This window comes from Phoenix dactylifera, unplaced genomic scaffold (genome assembly GCF_009389715.1).
Source record: "Phoenix dactylifera cultivar Barhee BC4 unplaced genomic scaffold, palm_55x_up_171113_PBpolish2nd_filt_p 000437F, whole genome shotgun sequence".
Lineage (NCBI taxonomy): Eukaryota > Viridiplantae > Streptophyta > Magnoliopsida > Arecales > Arecaceae > Phoenix > Phoenix dactylifera.
In genome coordinates, this window is record NW_024067872.1 from 134510 (window position 1) to 149106 (window position 14597).

A 14597-nucleotide genomic window follows, 5' to 3' on the forward strand; every position below is an offset into this window, starting at 1 on the left:
AATAATTCTAAAATAATAATATAACCATTCAACAAATATAATAATTCAAGTTAAAAACAAGTTCAACTACATCAAAAAAAATAAGTCCAACAATACAATAATCGTGAAGAAGAACCGAGGAGAGGAAAAAAACCACCTCTTTAGCATTTAGGGTTTTTCGATTTAGTCATTTACCCATCGATGGTCTATGAACAGTTTAGATTTAATGAGATGAGAGGGCTAGGTTTATGTTAAATGCAAATGATGCTAAAAAATATCAGTTATGTTCAGTTTTGAATTCGATATCCTGTTTGGTTCTGTTTGGTTCGAGTTCAGTTTCGCATTAGAGGCTTTAGTAGAACCAAAATGCAAAACTAAAACTAAACGGTTTTTGATTTTTAAAACAATAACTAAAACCTTCCTCATTTAATTTCGGTTAAAATCGCTCCATTCGATTCGAGTAAAATATTTGAATATCTATTTTTTATTAACATTCTTGGATGCTACATAACTTTTAGAAATTTTACGATCCTAAAGAATGAATTGTATTAATTGAATGGATTTTCGTTAAAAAAAAAAAATTGCACAATTGTTAATCCTTTATTAGCACTCATCATATAAATATTTTTTTTTAGTCAAAAGCAATAACATTTGATCATTATTTTGAATCTAAGAATTATTGGTTTAGTTGAATAGGACACAAAAGCAGAGCTTGCATTTAAATAATGTCCTCGGTTCAATTTATAGATATTGTTTAAATACTTTATAAAACTTTATAAATAGTTAAAAATATAAAAAAGTTTTCATGGTACATATTTGATTAATTTATTATTATTATTTTTTTGATTTTTGAATGAAAATCAAAAAAAGTAAAAAAAAATATGTTGCAGAAACATTGAGTAGATAGGGAGGCCAACCAGACTACAAATTGGGGCCTCATATATAGTCAATTACTATAGAGATATTCTATAAACCGAAAGAAAAAGCTGTTCGTTGGAATTTATTATTTTTTATTTTTTTTGGTTGCATCAATACTATAGAGTCGTCCGTTTTATATATATATATATATATATTGAGTTGTTCGGACTTAGGGCTCAGGAGGTGGCCCTGTGGGTGCGCTCAGAGGTCCGTGAGTTCATTGCTACTATTTTATCCGTAAACTTACGTCAATATTATTATTATTATTCCCCAAGTTTCCGCGTTGCTACCTTCTCTTTTAACCCGTCTGCATGACCGCGGTAGCTTCCCTCTTCCCTTCGCAATTTAACGCGGGAGAGAGGGTGGGAGCGGGGAGGGGGGCCGCACCGCCAAATGCCAGCTATAAAAGGAGAGAGAGAGAGAGGGAGCGCGCGCTAAAATTCTCGTTCCTTCAATCGATTTAGTTGAGATCTCTCGTTTTACCAGCCCTCATCTCCTCTCATCCCTCTATAACTACTGCTGCGGGCTGTGCCATCTTCTTATCTCAACCTCTCTCTCCCTTAGCTCTCCTCTTTTCTTATCCATTGATTGATTGATTGAGAGAGAGAGAGAGAGAGCGAGAGAGAGAGAGAGAGAGAGAGAGAGATCTTGGAGGTATTGTCTCTCGTCCAAAGTGCTCCTGCTGCTGCTGTTCCGCTGTTGTTTCATTACCTTGTTCTCGTTCTTGGTCTACTTCTCTCATAGATCTGGACTCGAACGATTTCGGAGTTCTGTTTTTAGTTTAATTCGGAACGGGAAAGAGATTTATAGCCAGGATCTCTGATTGATTGGAGATTTCTCATTTTGTCTGGTTCTTTTGAAGGATTTATTGGATTTAGTGTTATATTTTGAGTGGGTTCGTGGATTTTCTGGGGTTCTGTATGTGTGACGAGGGATTTCCTTGGATCATAATCGATTGCGTCACCGGGGTTCATTCGACAATCGGGTCGGCTGGATTTTTTTTTTTAATTTTCTGATTGTTAATCGAAGATGGGTTTTAGAATCGGTTTTTGAGTTCGAATGGGCTTTTATAAGATTTTCTTGTTTGAGTTTAATTCGTGAAAGGACGCAGCGATTCAGAGCTGGGAGCTATGATCGGACGGGAATTTCTTGTTTGCTCAATTTCTTTTGATGCATTTACTGCGTTGTAGCGTTATTTCTAGTGGATTTGTGGAGTTTTGAGTGGGAATTGGATTGGTTGGGTTTTTTCACTCGTATTTTCTTCCGATCTGGCTTTCCAAACTCGGTGCTCTCTTGCGGAAGTTGATGTCCGGAAATGATTAACTTTTTTATATTAGTTTGGCCGATCTTTTCCCTGAATCATTCACTTTAATATTTAGAAATATAATAATAGTCGAGCTTTGGTCTGAAGTTTTTGATTTGACTGGTGTCTGTGACTATGGTTCATTTCCTCTCTAATCTGGGGTAGGTGTTATTTCTGCAGAGTTTCTTGTTGCTTCTTTGTCTGTAGCATTTCTTAGTTTAGTGAGTCACAGTGTTGTTGACTTTTAGTACCTTTTAGGTCACAGTGGATAATTTACCTGTCATAGCATTTATGATCTTCTCGTGGTTGAGATAAAAGGAGGACCAGTAAGTTCAGTGACTATCGGTGTTGGAGTTTTGCTCCAAAGTCGGATCCCTTGACCAACCATCATTGCTGTCTACTCTGCTTTAATCACCAAACTGTTCAACCTTGTTGACAATTTCTGTAGACTAATTCTTAATTCTATAAATATTCTGTTGAAGCACTGATCATCATCTGATATTTATCGTTTTGGAGTGTCAAGTTCTCTGCTTCTAGATTCAGATTTGCGATAATTAGATCTATTGTTATTGGATCGCAACTCTGCTGTGGGATGGTCAGATCCATCCATGGATATATATATTGCTATTTTCTTCAACATAAAAGGTAGTAATTTTTTACTACATCTTTCATTATCTTAATGAATCGGAAGGCAACCCTTCCCTTATTTTGGAAAAAAAAAAGAACTGAAAAATCTAACTTGGAGTGGTGAACTTTTAGATCCATGGTGGAATTGCAATATAATTCTAACTGATAGATCTTGCCAATGGGATATCATTTCTCATGTTGAGTGTGTTTGTAAGAACATGTTAATTGTCTCCTTATTTTTGAGGTTGCACAAATATAATTACCTTTCCAGATCTGGTCTCTTTATTTGTATGAAGATGTTGTTTCTCAGGCTGAGTCTAATTGTTTCTGGTGCACTAGTAAAAGAATATAATTCTAAAAGTTTACGGGTTAATCTGTATATTTACTTTTAATACAGATACGAAAGTTGTATGCTTGTTTATTACTTTGTAACATAAATATTGAAATGATTTAGAGGTAGATTTGGCAAGTGAAATAATGAACTGCTTATTGTGTTTTGCAATCACTACTATTTACAGGCCAGAGTTATGTTAGAGTTTGTTTATCATAGGTTATGGGCCTTGCTGGTAAAGTGCAGCTGTTTATATAGTAGTATCCTAAAATTATACCTTATCAATCCAGTCCTTTAGGTTGTGTCATTATGGATTTATATTGGCATGCATTATGTTTGGTTTAATCTTACCTTTTTTCCTTGTATATTAAAAGAAAAAAGGAGTTTGTGAAATCCTATGCATAATTTTGTTCGTGAACTTCATACGCATGCAATATTATGTCCTATGTATTGCTGTGTTTTGAAGCTATTTTAAGTTCCTGAAATGCTTCCTCTGAGTGTAACAATTTGGCCTTTATATATGATGATCCTATAGATCCTCTCTCTGCCTGTTTTGTGCTTTTTATTCAGCTTAGATTACTTTTAGATCTCGGATGTTTTTCATGGTTATGCAACATTCACCATATGTCTACATGCCGCAATTTGTTTGCGATTGTATTTTTAACTGGAAACAGTCAAGGATTTTCAGTTCTGCTTTATACCATTATAAACTATATTGCCTTGCTTTCCTGCAGGTTTCTAATTTCAGAATATAAAATGAAGAATAAAGATCCTAAGCCACGAGCTTATCCTGATAAAAGTTCTGGGATGGTCCTCATGACCTTGATGTTCATAGTACTATGTGGATCTTCATTCTACCTTGGGGGCATATTTTGCTCTGAAAAGGTCATATTTTTTAAGAAGGATGGGACACCAGGGATTCAGTCTCGCAAGGAAACTGCTGTGGCTCCTCTTCAAATTAAGTCTGTTTCATTCCCTGAGTGTAGTAGTGATTATCAAGATTACACACCATGCACAGACCCTAAGGTATACATAATTTCTGCATTCCATTTTTTTTCCTTTTGAGTAATAGAAGCTGCACTATAAGGTGAAGCATGAATAAACTCAAAAGAAAGTTTCTAGTAAGTACTACAATGTAACAAAAGCCTAGATTGATTAAAAAATATGACCCATGATGGATACAAATGGACTGTAGGATTCAGCAAGACAACCCCAAATAAATGGGAAAAGGCATACTGGCTGTAAATTATTCAGTGCAAATACTTTTATCCTTCTTAGATATAAATTCCCGAAGTGGAATTAGTCTTTCAAGAGAACAGGATTTTGTATGTTCTTAAGCAAAAGGTATGGTTGCAAGCATGATTGCTTGTAATACTTATTTTCCTTTGAAAATCTAGTTTTCTAATTGTTTGTTTCATTAGAAAATTAACAAATTTGGTAATCTTACAACTAATTTTCTGGAAAAATTTTCATTTTCCACGTAAAAGTCCTATTGTTCCTTTTCCTCTTCTGTGGGTTTCCTTGCAACTAAATATACCCTAAGATTATTTTCAAAGCTTAAGTGTTTACATGCAAACATGCCCAAGGGTTGCTAATCTTGGTGCTTATGCATGTGTGCTTCTGCACAGGACACATTTGCATGTATGTTAAGATCATGGAGCTTTACACGGTGCACTTTCATCCACATAAATAGTATATATGTGTTGCTGAGATCCATATATTCACATTATTTGGTGTCTACAAAAATTTGTTTTGCTGGAAAGAATGCTGCATATTAGTATTAATTCTTCATGTCTTTTTTGTTTTTTGTCAGAGATGGAGGAAGTATGGTAATTACAGGCTTAGTTTCATGGAGCGCCATTGTCCACCAATGACTGAAAGGAAAGAATGCTTAGTGCCTCCTCCTGATGGATATAAGCCACCAATCAGATGGCCAAAGAGCAGAGATGAGTGCTGGTACAGGTATGTCATCATTTATTGATCTTTATTGTTCAATTTGTTGATTTGTTTGTCATCTTCTTGAATCCTTTTTTCTGTAATTTCTTCATAATTGACCATGAAAGCCACAGTCTTACTATTTGGTGGAATGATAAGTGCTTTATTCCTTTCATGTACATGGTTCAGAAATGTACCTTATGACTGGATAAACAACCAGAAATCTAATCAACACTGGCTGAGAAAAGAAGGTGAAAAGTTTTACTTTCCTGGTGGCGGCACCATGTTTCCTAAAGGAGTTGGTGCCTATGTTGACTTGATGGAAAAACTGATTCCTGGAATGAAGGATGGAACTGTCCGAACTGCCATTGATACAGGGTGTGGGGTAAGTTGCTTTTCAATATTTGCTTACAATAACAATTTGGTTTTTGAGAAGATAGCTATTACATTGCAGAGATGTATAGGAACAGCAGTCAAACCAACACTACAGTCACTTATCTCTTCCTGTATTCCTGTTTTAATATTTTCTTAAATGACTATATATGCTGGGAATAAATTCCCACACATCAGTTGATTGCCCATGGTTTCGTTTAGCTTTGAGTCTGCATGCTGACACTCTACTTAACCATTGGATTATTCTGTGTATGATATAATTCTGAATGCCAATTGTGGTCTTCTTGTACATACAAAAGATTCCTTAGAATTTCACTCTTGCACATGCTTACAAATTCTTTCTTGTTGTCCACGTTTTTTATAAATTTTGAGATAATGGACGAGTTGAGGGGGAGTCCAAGTGCCAATAAGATTCTGATAAAGTGAGTGGACACCCTTCCCTCAATTGATAAAGTCCCAAGTTTGACTCCGGCTGAGTGTACTGGTTTCGTTCTACTTATCCTGGCCTACCCACCATAACAACTCAACATGATCCTTTTCATTCTCTAGTGGTTCATTATTTGGCATTAAGGACGGAAAATCATCTCCAAATAGGTTCTGCACATATATCTAAGTAGCATCCCCCTCGATTGAAAAAGTCATAGCTGTTTTGTCATGTTCATGGTTGAACTTGCTTACATAGTAGGTGGTAAGGGAAGGGAATCAAATATTGCAGGAGAGATTTCATAGTCCCATGCTTCTAATTTTAGATATGTAGAGGCAATTAGCATTATTGTTTATTGTTTATGGTGCTTAAAATCAATCTTGTATATATTTAAATATAGCTTGTTCATGATGCATCAATTTTCTAGTGCTTAAAGCAAGTGGTTCAAATATCTTATGAGGGCCATTGTTTTGCATTTTTGTCAACGGCATTAGTCAAATTTATATTTGTTGTTCAAAACTTAACCATGTTGCCCACATGCTTTGTTAGGTTGCAAGTTGGGGAGGTGATTTGTTAGATCGTGGAATTTTAACTGTTTCTCTTGCACCTAGAGATAATCATGAAGCTCAAGTACAGTTTGCCCTTGAACGTGGTGTTCCAGCAATTTTAGGAATCATTTCTACCCAACGTCTTCCTTTCCCATCCAATTCATTTGATATGGCTCACTGCTCCAGATGCCTTATCCCGTGGACAGAATTTGGTAAATTTTCCTTTCTCTCATGTTTTGATGATCATGAAAGACACTTTTTTTCTGTAGTGGGCGATGCCATATCTCAAAAAGTTAAATTTTGAGGTGTCAGATATCACAAAGAAAATGTCCTAAAAGAAAAATACAGCATATATGCTGATCGTTGTGCACTTGAATGGGAAACAGTAATATTCTGTTGACCTCAATAGCTGAGAAGAAAGTTCAATTTTTTATCAGTTGCTTTGCACTAACGATTTCATTTTTAGTGAAAATTCATCTGATATATCATTTAAAAAATTCTTAAAAATAATTAAACTTTTTGGTGAGGATATATCCCTTTTTATTTTTTTTGGACTCGAAATTTCTATGCTTCATACATATAACAAATATCTTCGACAAGCTTGACTGTCCTTTTTTAAAGTTGGCATGCTCCCATGCTGCCTGATTTTCAATATATTGTAATGCAGTTATGTTCATTTATCCATGGCCTTTAGTGCATTGCACTATTAGGTTATAATTCATATCCTTGACAATGTTTCAAATACTTGTTTTTACTGCTTCTTGTTCCCCCTGTTGATACGGTATAGGTGGCTCCAATTTTTAGCACCTGGGTAATTCTTATGTTTCCTGTCATTTTTCTGCAAAGTAGGTATGCAGTTTTTTTCTGATATTTCTTTTATATTTTACATGTGTTTCTCTCTCTCTCTCTCTCTCTCTCACACACACACACACACCCCGAGAGAGAGAGAGAGAGAGAGGATTACCAGTTTTAACCTGCCAGATGTTTACATCGATATACCGTGCTAAATTTCAACCTTTTTATGTTTCAGGTGGGATATACCTGTTAGAAATACACCGAATTCTTCGGCCTGGTGGCTTCTGGGTGCTCTCTGGACCACCTATAAACTATGAAAACCGTTGGCGGGGGTGGAACACCACAGTGCAAGAGCAGAAAGCAGATTTTGACAAATTAAAGAAGTTGCTCATGAGCATGTGTTTCAAACTGTACAATAAAAAAGATGACATTGCTGTGTGGCAAAAATCTCCAGATAATAGCTGTTATAATCAACTCACTGCAGCTTCGTACCCACCAAAATGTGATGACAGCATGGATCCTGATTCAGCATGGTATGTTCCACTTCGCCCTTGCATAGCTACCCCAAGCCAAAACTTCATGAAGTTGGGGCTGCAATCTACCCCAAAATGGCCCAATCGGCTGCATATAGCTCCAGAACGTGTCTCCATGGTTCCAAATGGGAACTCTGGTGGGTTCAAGCATGATGACAGTAAATGGAAGGTGCGGGTGAAACACTACAAGACCTTGCTTCCTGCTCTTGGAAGTGATAAAATTCGAAATGTCATGGATATGAATACATTATATGGAGGGTTTGCAGCAGCGCTTATCAATTCTCCTGTCTGGGTAATGAATGTTGTCTCTTCTTATGGAGTAAATTCCCTTGGTGTGGTCTATGACAGGGGGCTGATTGGCACCTATCATGATTGGTAAGTCAATATGTTGATACATATTTATACCATTCAGACATGCATAGATATAAATATGTGCACCGAGCATGTAAACTTGTGCATAACTTTTTCAAATGATTATGCATTTTTACGTCCGGCAAGCTTAATGAAACAAACATGATCCATTTAAGGGGTTCTGTAAATCAAGAACCATAAAAAAAAATCTTATGCATCTGCATGTGTGCAAGTCCATGCAAGATCCATATCATCTGATACGAGACTCTCCTGAAGTGTCTCCTTTTTGGTTGTAGTAAATTCTCTCATCTTTCCTTCCTTTTTGACTTTTAAAGGATTCAAGAGTCATCGCTATTCATCATAACTCTATAAGAGAACTTTTGACTGCTGTAGTTGCAATTTTTTGCCACCATGAGATATCTTGTGCTTTAAGATTTACTAGAAATATTCATTGTTGATAATTTAGCCTTCCATTATTTTTGCATTTGGAGTTACTCTAAGGGGCACAATTGGAAAGGAACAGACTTTATTATAATCTAATTTCCTGCAGTACGTGTATCAGCCCCTTTTGGGACGGTTCTGTTAACTAAATTTTTACATTCTTAGGCCATGCATGTGTGCAGCCACTGCTAACTATCCTGAATTTGGAACTTACTAAGATTTCTTTTGCTCGTATTATGAACCATCTTTTTCATGACTCTGTCTACATCACTCGTTGCTCAACATATTTTATACTCTCTCAATTAAGTATATTTTATACTCTCTCAGTTAAGTATAGTAAAATTCTAGTTGTAACATGGCTGTTTTTTGTTTTCTTGTGGCTTTTTAATGGCAAAGTTATTTTATTCAATGATTGTGCTTTGACTCCACATGTATGTAATGTCCATCTATTTCTTCATACAGCTATCCTAAAGATTATTCCTGCGGAGCAATGTGGGCCTTTTTTTTCTAGATGCTTCTTTTTTTGCATTCCTGGACATTTTTGTGCTAAAGAATGCATGCTAGCTGGCATACTTCAACCGGTACTTATGCATCTCATATGTCTTGGTTGCATGCCAATGTTCAGATGCAGATAGAATTATGACCTACATATTCCTGACCTTTTGATAATATATGCACAACAGGAATTATAGTTATAGTAAATTGATTCGGTAGTTATTTGTCTTTTTTTTTTATAATCCTTTTTGTAGGTGTCAGGCATTCTCAACTTATCCTCGAACATATGACCTCTTGCATCTTGATGGCTTTTTTACTGCAGAAAGTCACAGGTAAACTATTAGAGTCTTGTTCCTCTTTTCTGTTCTTAAGCACAGCTTCTGTTCTTTAGCACAGCTCATTAATTTTAATGAATGTTCTGTGACTTTGTCATAAAAAGCATCACTAACCATTCATTTTGCAAGCTCATGAGTAACTTCCCAAACTCATTGATGCAATTTAAAAGGAAAAATCAAAACTGTCAGGAACAAATTTCAGCATAGCATGTAAAAGATCTTATATTCTTCTTCCAAATTGGGCTTCACTGTTTGTAAATGCTTAGTGATGATCAAGCTTTGTTCACTGTAGAGGGGAACTTTCCCTCAGGGGAGAGTTAATTGCTTCTGTAAACTTGAAAAAAGCACCGAAGGGAAACCTTAGGAGAAACTAAGCAATAATACCACCAGCGAAGAAACTAAGCAAGACTCCTGGTAGCAGCACATGAGAGACTTGCTGTGTGTCATTGATACAAAGGCACTGACACATTCCCTAGCATAGGAACAAATGCAGCACCATAAGCTCATTTTCGTACTTGGGTCTTATATTCATGAATTTATCAGGTCAGCTTCTATCTTGGTACAGAAGCACTATGAAACACCAATGACACATGTTGTTCATAGTAGTCGAGTCATGTTAATCAAAACAGTTTCTGCAATAATGATGGTGGATTTTCCTAAATTTTTTCACTTAGAAGATGGTTCTTAGCATTCATCAAAATAAGCAACCTCCTACTTGATAGTTGTTCTATTTCATTTCTTGTAAGAAACTCCCTGTTAGTTTCCATATTTTCCATTGTCTATTTTCTTTTCAATATTACATGTATTTACCAAGTTTGACTGCATCAGCATGCTTAACTACATGTCCTGGACTTCTCTACCATTCTAGCAGATGCGAGATGAAGTATGTTCTCCTTGAGATGGATCGGATCCTGCGTCCAAATGGATACGCGATAATCCGTGAAAATAACTATTTCATAGACGCTATAGCAACCATTGCCAGAGGCATGAGATGGAATTGCCAGAAACATGACACTGAATACAATGTAGAGAAAGAGAAGCTGTTAATATGTCAGAAGAAACTTTGGTACAGCCAGCAATAAGTAGGAGCCAAGGAAGGCTCAGCAAAATTCCAAGTAAAACTACAAGGTATAGAAAACCTTCAGATTCTTTAAATGAAAGTATTCAATTCAGTGCAGACTTCTCATAATTGGGCCTCATTTAAAGATTTCCAGACGGAGGTGTTTGCTTTATCCCCTCGGGTGGTCGAGAGTTTTGTCTTAGAACACTCAAAATAGATTACCCAAAATAGATTCTGGTTGTCAGATATTCTTTATTAAAGGACAATAGCAAGGGTATATTTGTAATAGGATTTGGGAGCAAGGCGCTCAAAATCAGTTGTACTTTATGCATGCTTGGATGAGTTTTGAGTGCTACTGATTCAGGGCATGCAAGTGAAGTGAAAGATCATTAGAATAGAGAAACATGCATGTCCAGATATTATTGTGTTTCTGTGTTTGTTAGACTTGTGAACATCTCTATCTTCTTCACCCCAGGAATTTTAAATATAAAGCCTAGAATCTCTCATTATTTACCATGATATATGGATCTAATGTTCATACTTTTATCGAGAAGTTCAACATCATCTGTACCCAAGAAAAGGAGAAAGCATTGAAGCCATCGCCTGCTTTAGGATTTGCATGGCTAAAGCCGAAGGATTTGGGGGAGGAACACCTCAGGTTGTAGCCTAACCTGGGAATCTAGGAAGTTCCTAAATTTAATTATGTAATTTTTTTCTCCCCTGATGCTTCTCCTCCGGAAATCACTACCTCATGAGCCAAGCCAGTGGTGAAGATCACCAAGGCCTTCCACCTCGACTCTGGGCTCGATGTCCTAGCGGGCATCAAGCGCAACTTACCATGTCATTGGAATGCTGCAAACTAGTACATCCATTTAAGGAGTGGTTGCACCTCAAACCTCTTGAAAGGTGCTAGGAAATAATATGATGCCACGATCAACTAAGATGTTCAAAGGCGTAGTGACGGTTTTCTAAGAATTGGAGTGATTTCCACAGTGGAACTTTATAAGTAAGGTCATTTATAGCGTTTTAGCACACTGGAGTTTGAACTCTACAAATATCTCTAACAAAAGGAGTCTGGCTCCTGTTTAGGTGCAGACTAAGGTGCACCTATTCTTTCTTTCTAGCCTCAGCATTCTTTTGACTTGTGAAGACAAAATCAATGCTTGCTGAAGCTCGTCGCGTAATAATGATTTGGTGAACTTACATATTGAAGATTCTATATGTATTTCATTTTACTTCGCCTAAGGTATCGTGCCTAAAATAAATTAGAGCAAAAAAAAGAAAGAAACATCCAATTTCAGATAAGATAAACCTTAACATGAATTTGAATAATCACTCAAATAACTTGGTTCAAGCAATAATTTTCTGAAGCCTTCTCTATGGGGAATATTAGCATCAGTCCTTAAAACCTTTGATGCAGATGCATAAGTTCTTATCCGCACAAAACAGCTCTATCTCACAATGTCCCATCTGTGATGCAAGTAGTCCTTCAGCTTAGACATCGACATGTCTTACTGTTTGATACCAATCACAAATCCACATTTCTTCCTTCAATATCGTCCATTTTATTTCTATCACAGTTAAATTCTGAAGAAGTTTTGATTCCTCCATTCAAGTCATGACCCATCTCTTCAATCTTTAGCAAAATTAGAGGGTGTATTCCAGCATTAGTTGGGTGCAAGTGGATTGCATGAGGCCAGGGTCTTGGCACTCAATTCCATTTTTTATTTCTCTACCAAAAAAAATAATTCTATTTTTTCTTTTTGTCCCCATTTTCTAAATTCTAATATATCAGATATATTGGTGACTGGCGTCTCAATTTACCTCTTTCTTTATGAACGATGGAAAAATTTAAAAAGAATTAAAATTTTTCCAAGACTCATCTCACCAAACAATTTAGAATTAAAATGTTGAACTCTCGATCCTCATGATAAATCCCGTATCGCGTTCAATATGTAGCTATTGATTTCAATTTTTTTAATTAAAAACTTATGTAAAGAAGGTAAAAGTTTCGGATTTATTAATTAAAAATTTATCTAAAGAAGGTAAAAATGAATAAGAAAAAACATATCAACCCAGTTTGTATGAGAGGAGGTAATATAGTTAAGATATTTTCATGCAAATCAGGATATCCAAGATATTGGCCAAGATGGAATGGAAGAAACCTTATGGTTTCTAAAGTCTACTTCAGTCTTACGTGGTCTGATCTAACATATCATCCATTTGAATTGTTAGCTAAGTTCCACCTACGCTAGTTTTGCTCCAAAATTTGGTCATGCAATGATAACAACCCGTGCGCTTACCGCAAGTCGCCATCGGGGATTTTGACGCCCAAACCAAACAAATATCGCCGAGACTTTCCCTGACGGAAAAGCGAAGACCCTTTTTTTTTTTTTTTTTTTTTTGGTCCACGAACAAATCTCGGCGGTCGATTCCTCCAAAGACCTCCGGTGTGGGTTCCAGTCACCATTTCGCTGACTCCTTGACGGAAATCGGGCCTTCCCCCCCGCCCCGGGCCCCATCGATCGTACGGTATCCCTTACACTAATCATAAACTTCTGAAAGAATGTCCAATAAAAACAAAATCATGCGGTGCATGAGAGTCTAGATGACGTCATTCTATAATATCTTATCGTCGGTTCCATTTAAGCAAAACTTTTGCAGAGGAACAAAGGAACTATCGGCTATTTTCAAGTTATGACGTAACGCCCGTCCCGGCTGCTCGCCCGTCCCACAGGTGCCACGTTTCATTGCAATTAGGTGTGGGGAGCTGTTCATAGATCTGACTACGGTTTGGTTCTAACCGAAGAACCGAACTAGAACCGAACTGAAAAGAATCGGACTGAAATCAAAACTGTGTCTCACGATTTTTAACCGAACCGGAATCTTGAGGAATACGGTTCGGTTAAGGTTTCAGATTTGACGGAACAGAAACCGGAACCGGAACCGGAACCGAAATCGGAATCGGCAGTTCGGTTCCGGTTCGAATCGAAAAATGACTATTTTACCCCTCCTAACAACTAAAAACGGCTATTTTGAGGGGCTTTTGGGAAACGACTATTTTACCCCTCCTAACAACTAAAAGACGGCTAGTTTGAGGGACATTTTGGAAAACAAAAATTATCCCCAACACTATATATACTTTTCCAAATCAATTTTTTCACCATACCACTCAATCTTCCAATCTCTCTCTCTCAATTTTTCACTCTCTCAATTATTCAATCTATTCCAATTCTCTACACATTCTATAACCTTCCCATATTTTCATTTTTTCCAATTCAATTATCAAAAATGTTTTCCTCCCACTCAAATAAAGGCAAGGAAATATATGTTCCAAACCCAAATTCTTGGGATCCAAATTACCGACCCCCCTCTATTGATGAGTAAATAATAAAATGAGGTACAAATTATCATTTTGTATTAATTACACAATCTAATTGTATTTAATTTTTTTTTTCAAATTAATTACACAATCTATTTTTTTCAAAATTTTATAACCGGAATCGAAACCATCTAGAACCGGAACCAGAACCGTCTAGAACCGGAACCGGAACCGGAACCGGCAGTTCTAGAACCGGAACCGAACCGACTATTTTCGGTTCCGGTTAATGTTCTAGGTTTTTGTGGAACCAAAACTGGCGGTTCCATAATCAGAACCGGCTGTTTCGGAACCATGGTCAGGTCTAGCTATTCAGCTATTACAGTTGGACGCCTTGTGATATGCTACAGTTATACGAGGGGATCCTAAATAACGGCAGTCATCTTGCTGCTATTCTGCTTTTTTTTAATTTTTATAAAAAGCAAATAATTTGTTTAAATCTATAAAGGTGTTTTTAAGCTGTATTTTTCTTAAAAAGTATAGATCACAATGATCTCAGATGAAAAGTTTTCGTAACGGCAAATAACAGTCAAATATTTTACTTCCAAACAAATCCAAACTAGCAAAAAACGATGTTGTTTGAATCAAACAGAAAAATACTAGATTAAAATAGGATTAAATATAGATCAGATGCTATACCTATATTTATATTTGATTTGTTTGATGAATATGAATAGTGCAAAAATTTATATTCATATTTGTTTCAATCGAATATAGACGTAGATTGGATATAAAAAATATGAATATAAA

The 14597-nt window shown here is 36.3% G+C and overlaps 1 protein-coding gene across 5 annotated transcripts; it reads left to right on the forward strand.

Moving 5' to 3' along the window:
• The first annotated feature begins 1334 nt into the window (after positions 1-1334).
• On the forward strand, positions 1335-10987 carry LOC103716660 (probable methyltransferase PMT21). 5 transcript variants are annotated; one of them, XM_039118882.1, is made up of 8 exons: positions 1335-1551; positions 3893-4184; positions 4972-5120; positions 5283-5478; positions 6460-6670; positions 7489-8161; positions 9328-9405; positions 10277-10987. In XM_039118882.1, exons 2-8 carry the CDS (start codon positions 3915-3917, stop codon positions 10488-10490), a joined length of 1791 nt encoding a protein of 596 aa, XP_038974810.1. In that variant the 5' UTR covers positions 1335-1551; positions 3893-3914; the 3' UTR covers positions 10491-10987. The 5 variants fall into 5 exon arrangements, with proteins under 5 accessions (XP_038974810.1, XP_008802979.1, XP_038974809.1 ...); XM_008804757.4 differs by lacking the exon at positions 1335-1551 and adding an exon at positions 1572-2845; XM_039118881.1 differs by lacking the exon at positions 1335-1551 and adding an exon at positions 1572-1882.
• The last annotated feature ends 3610 nt before the right edge of the window (positions 10988-14597 follow it).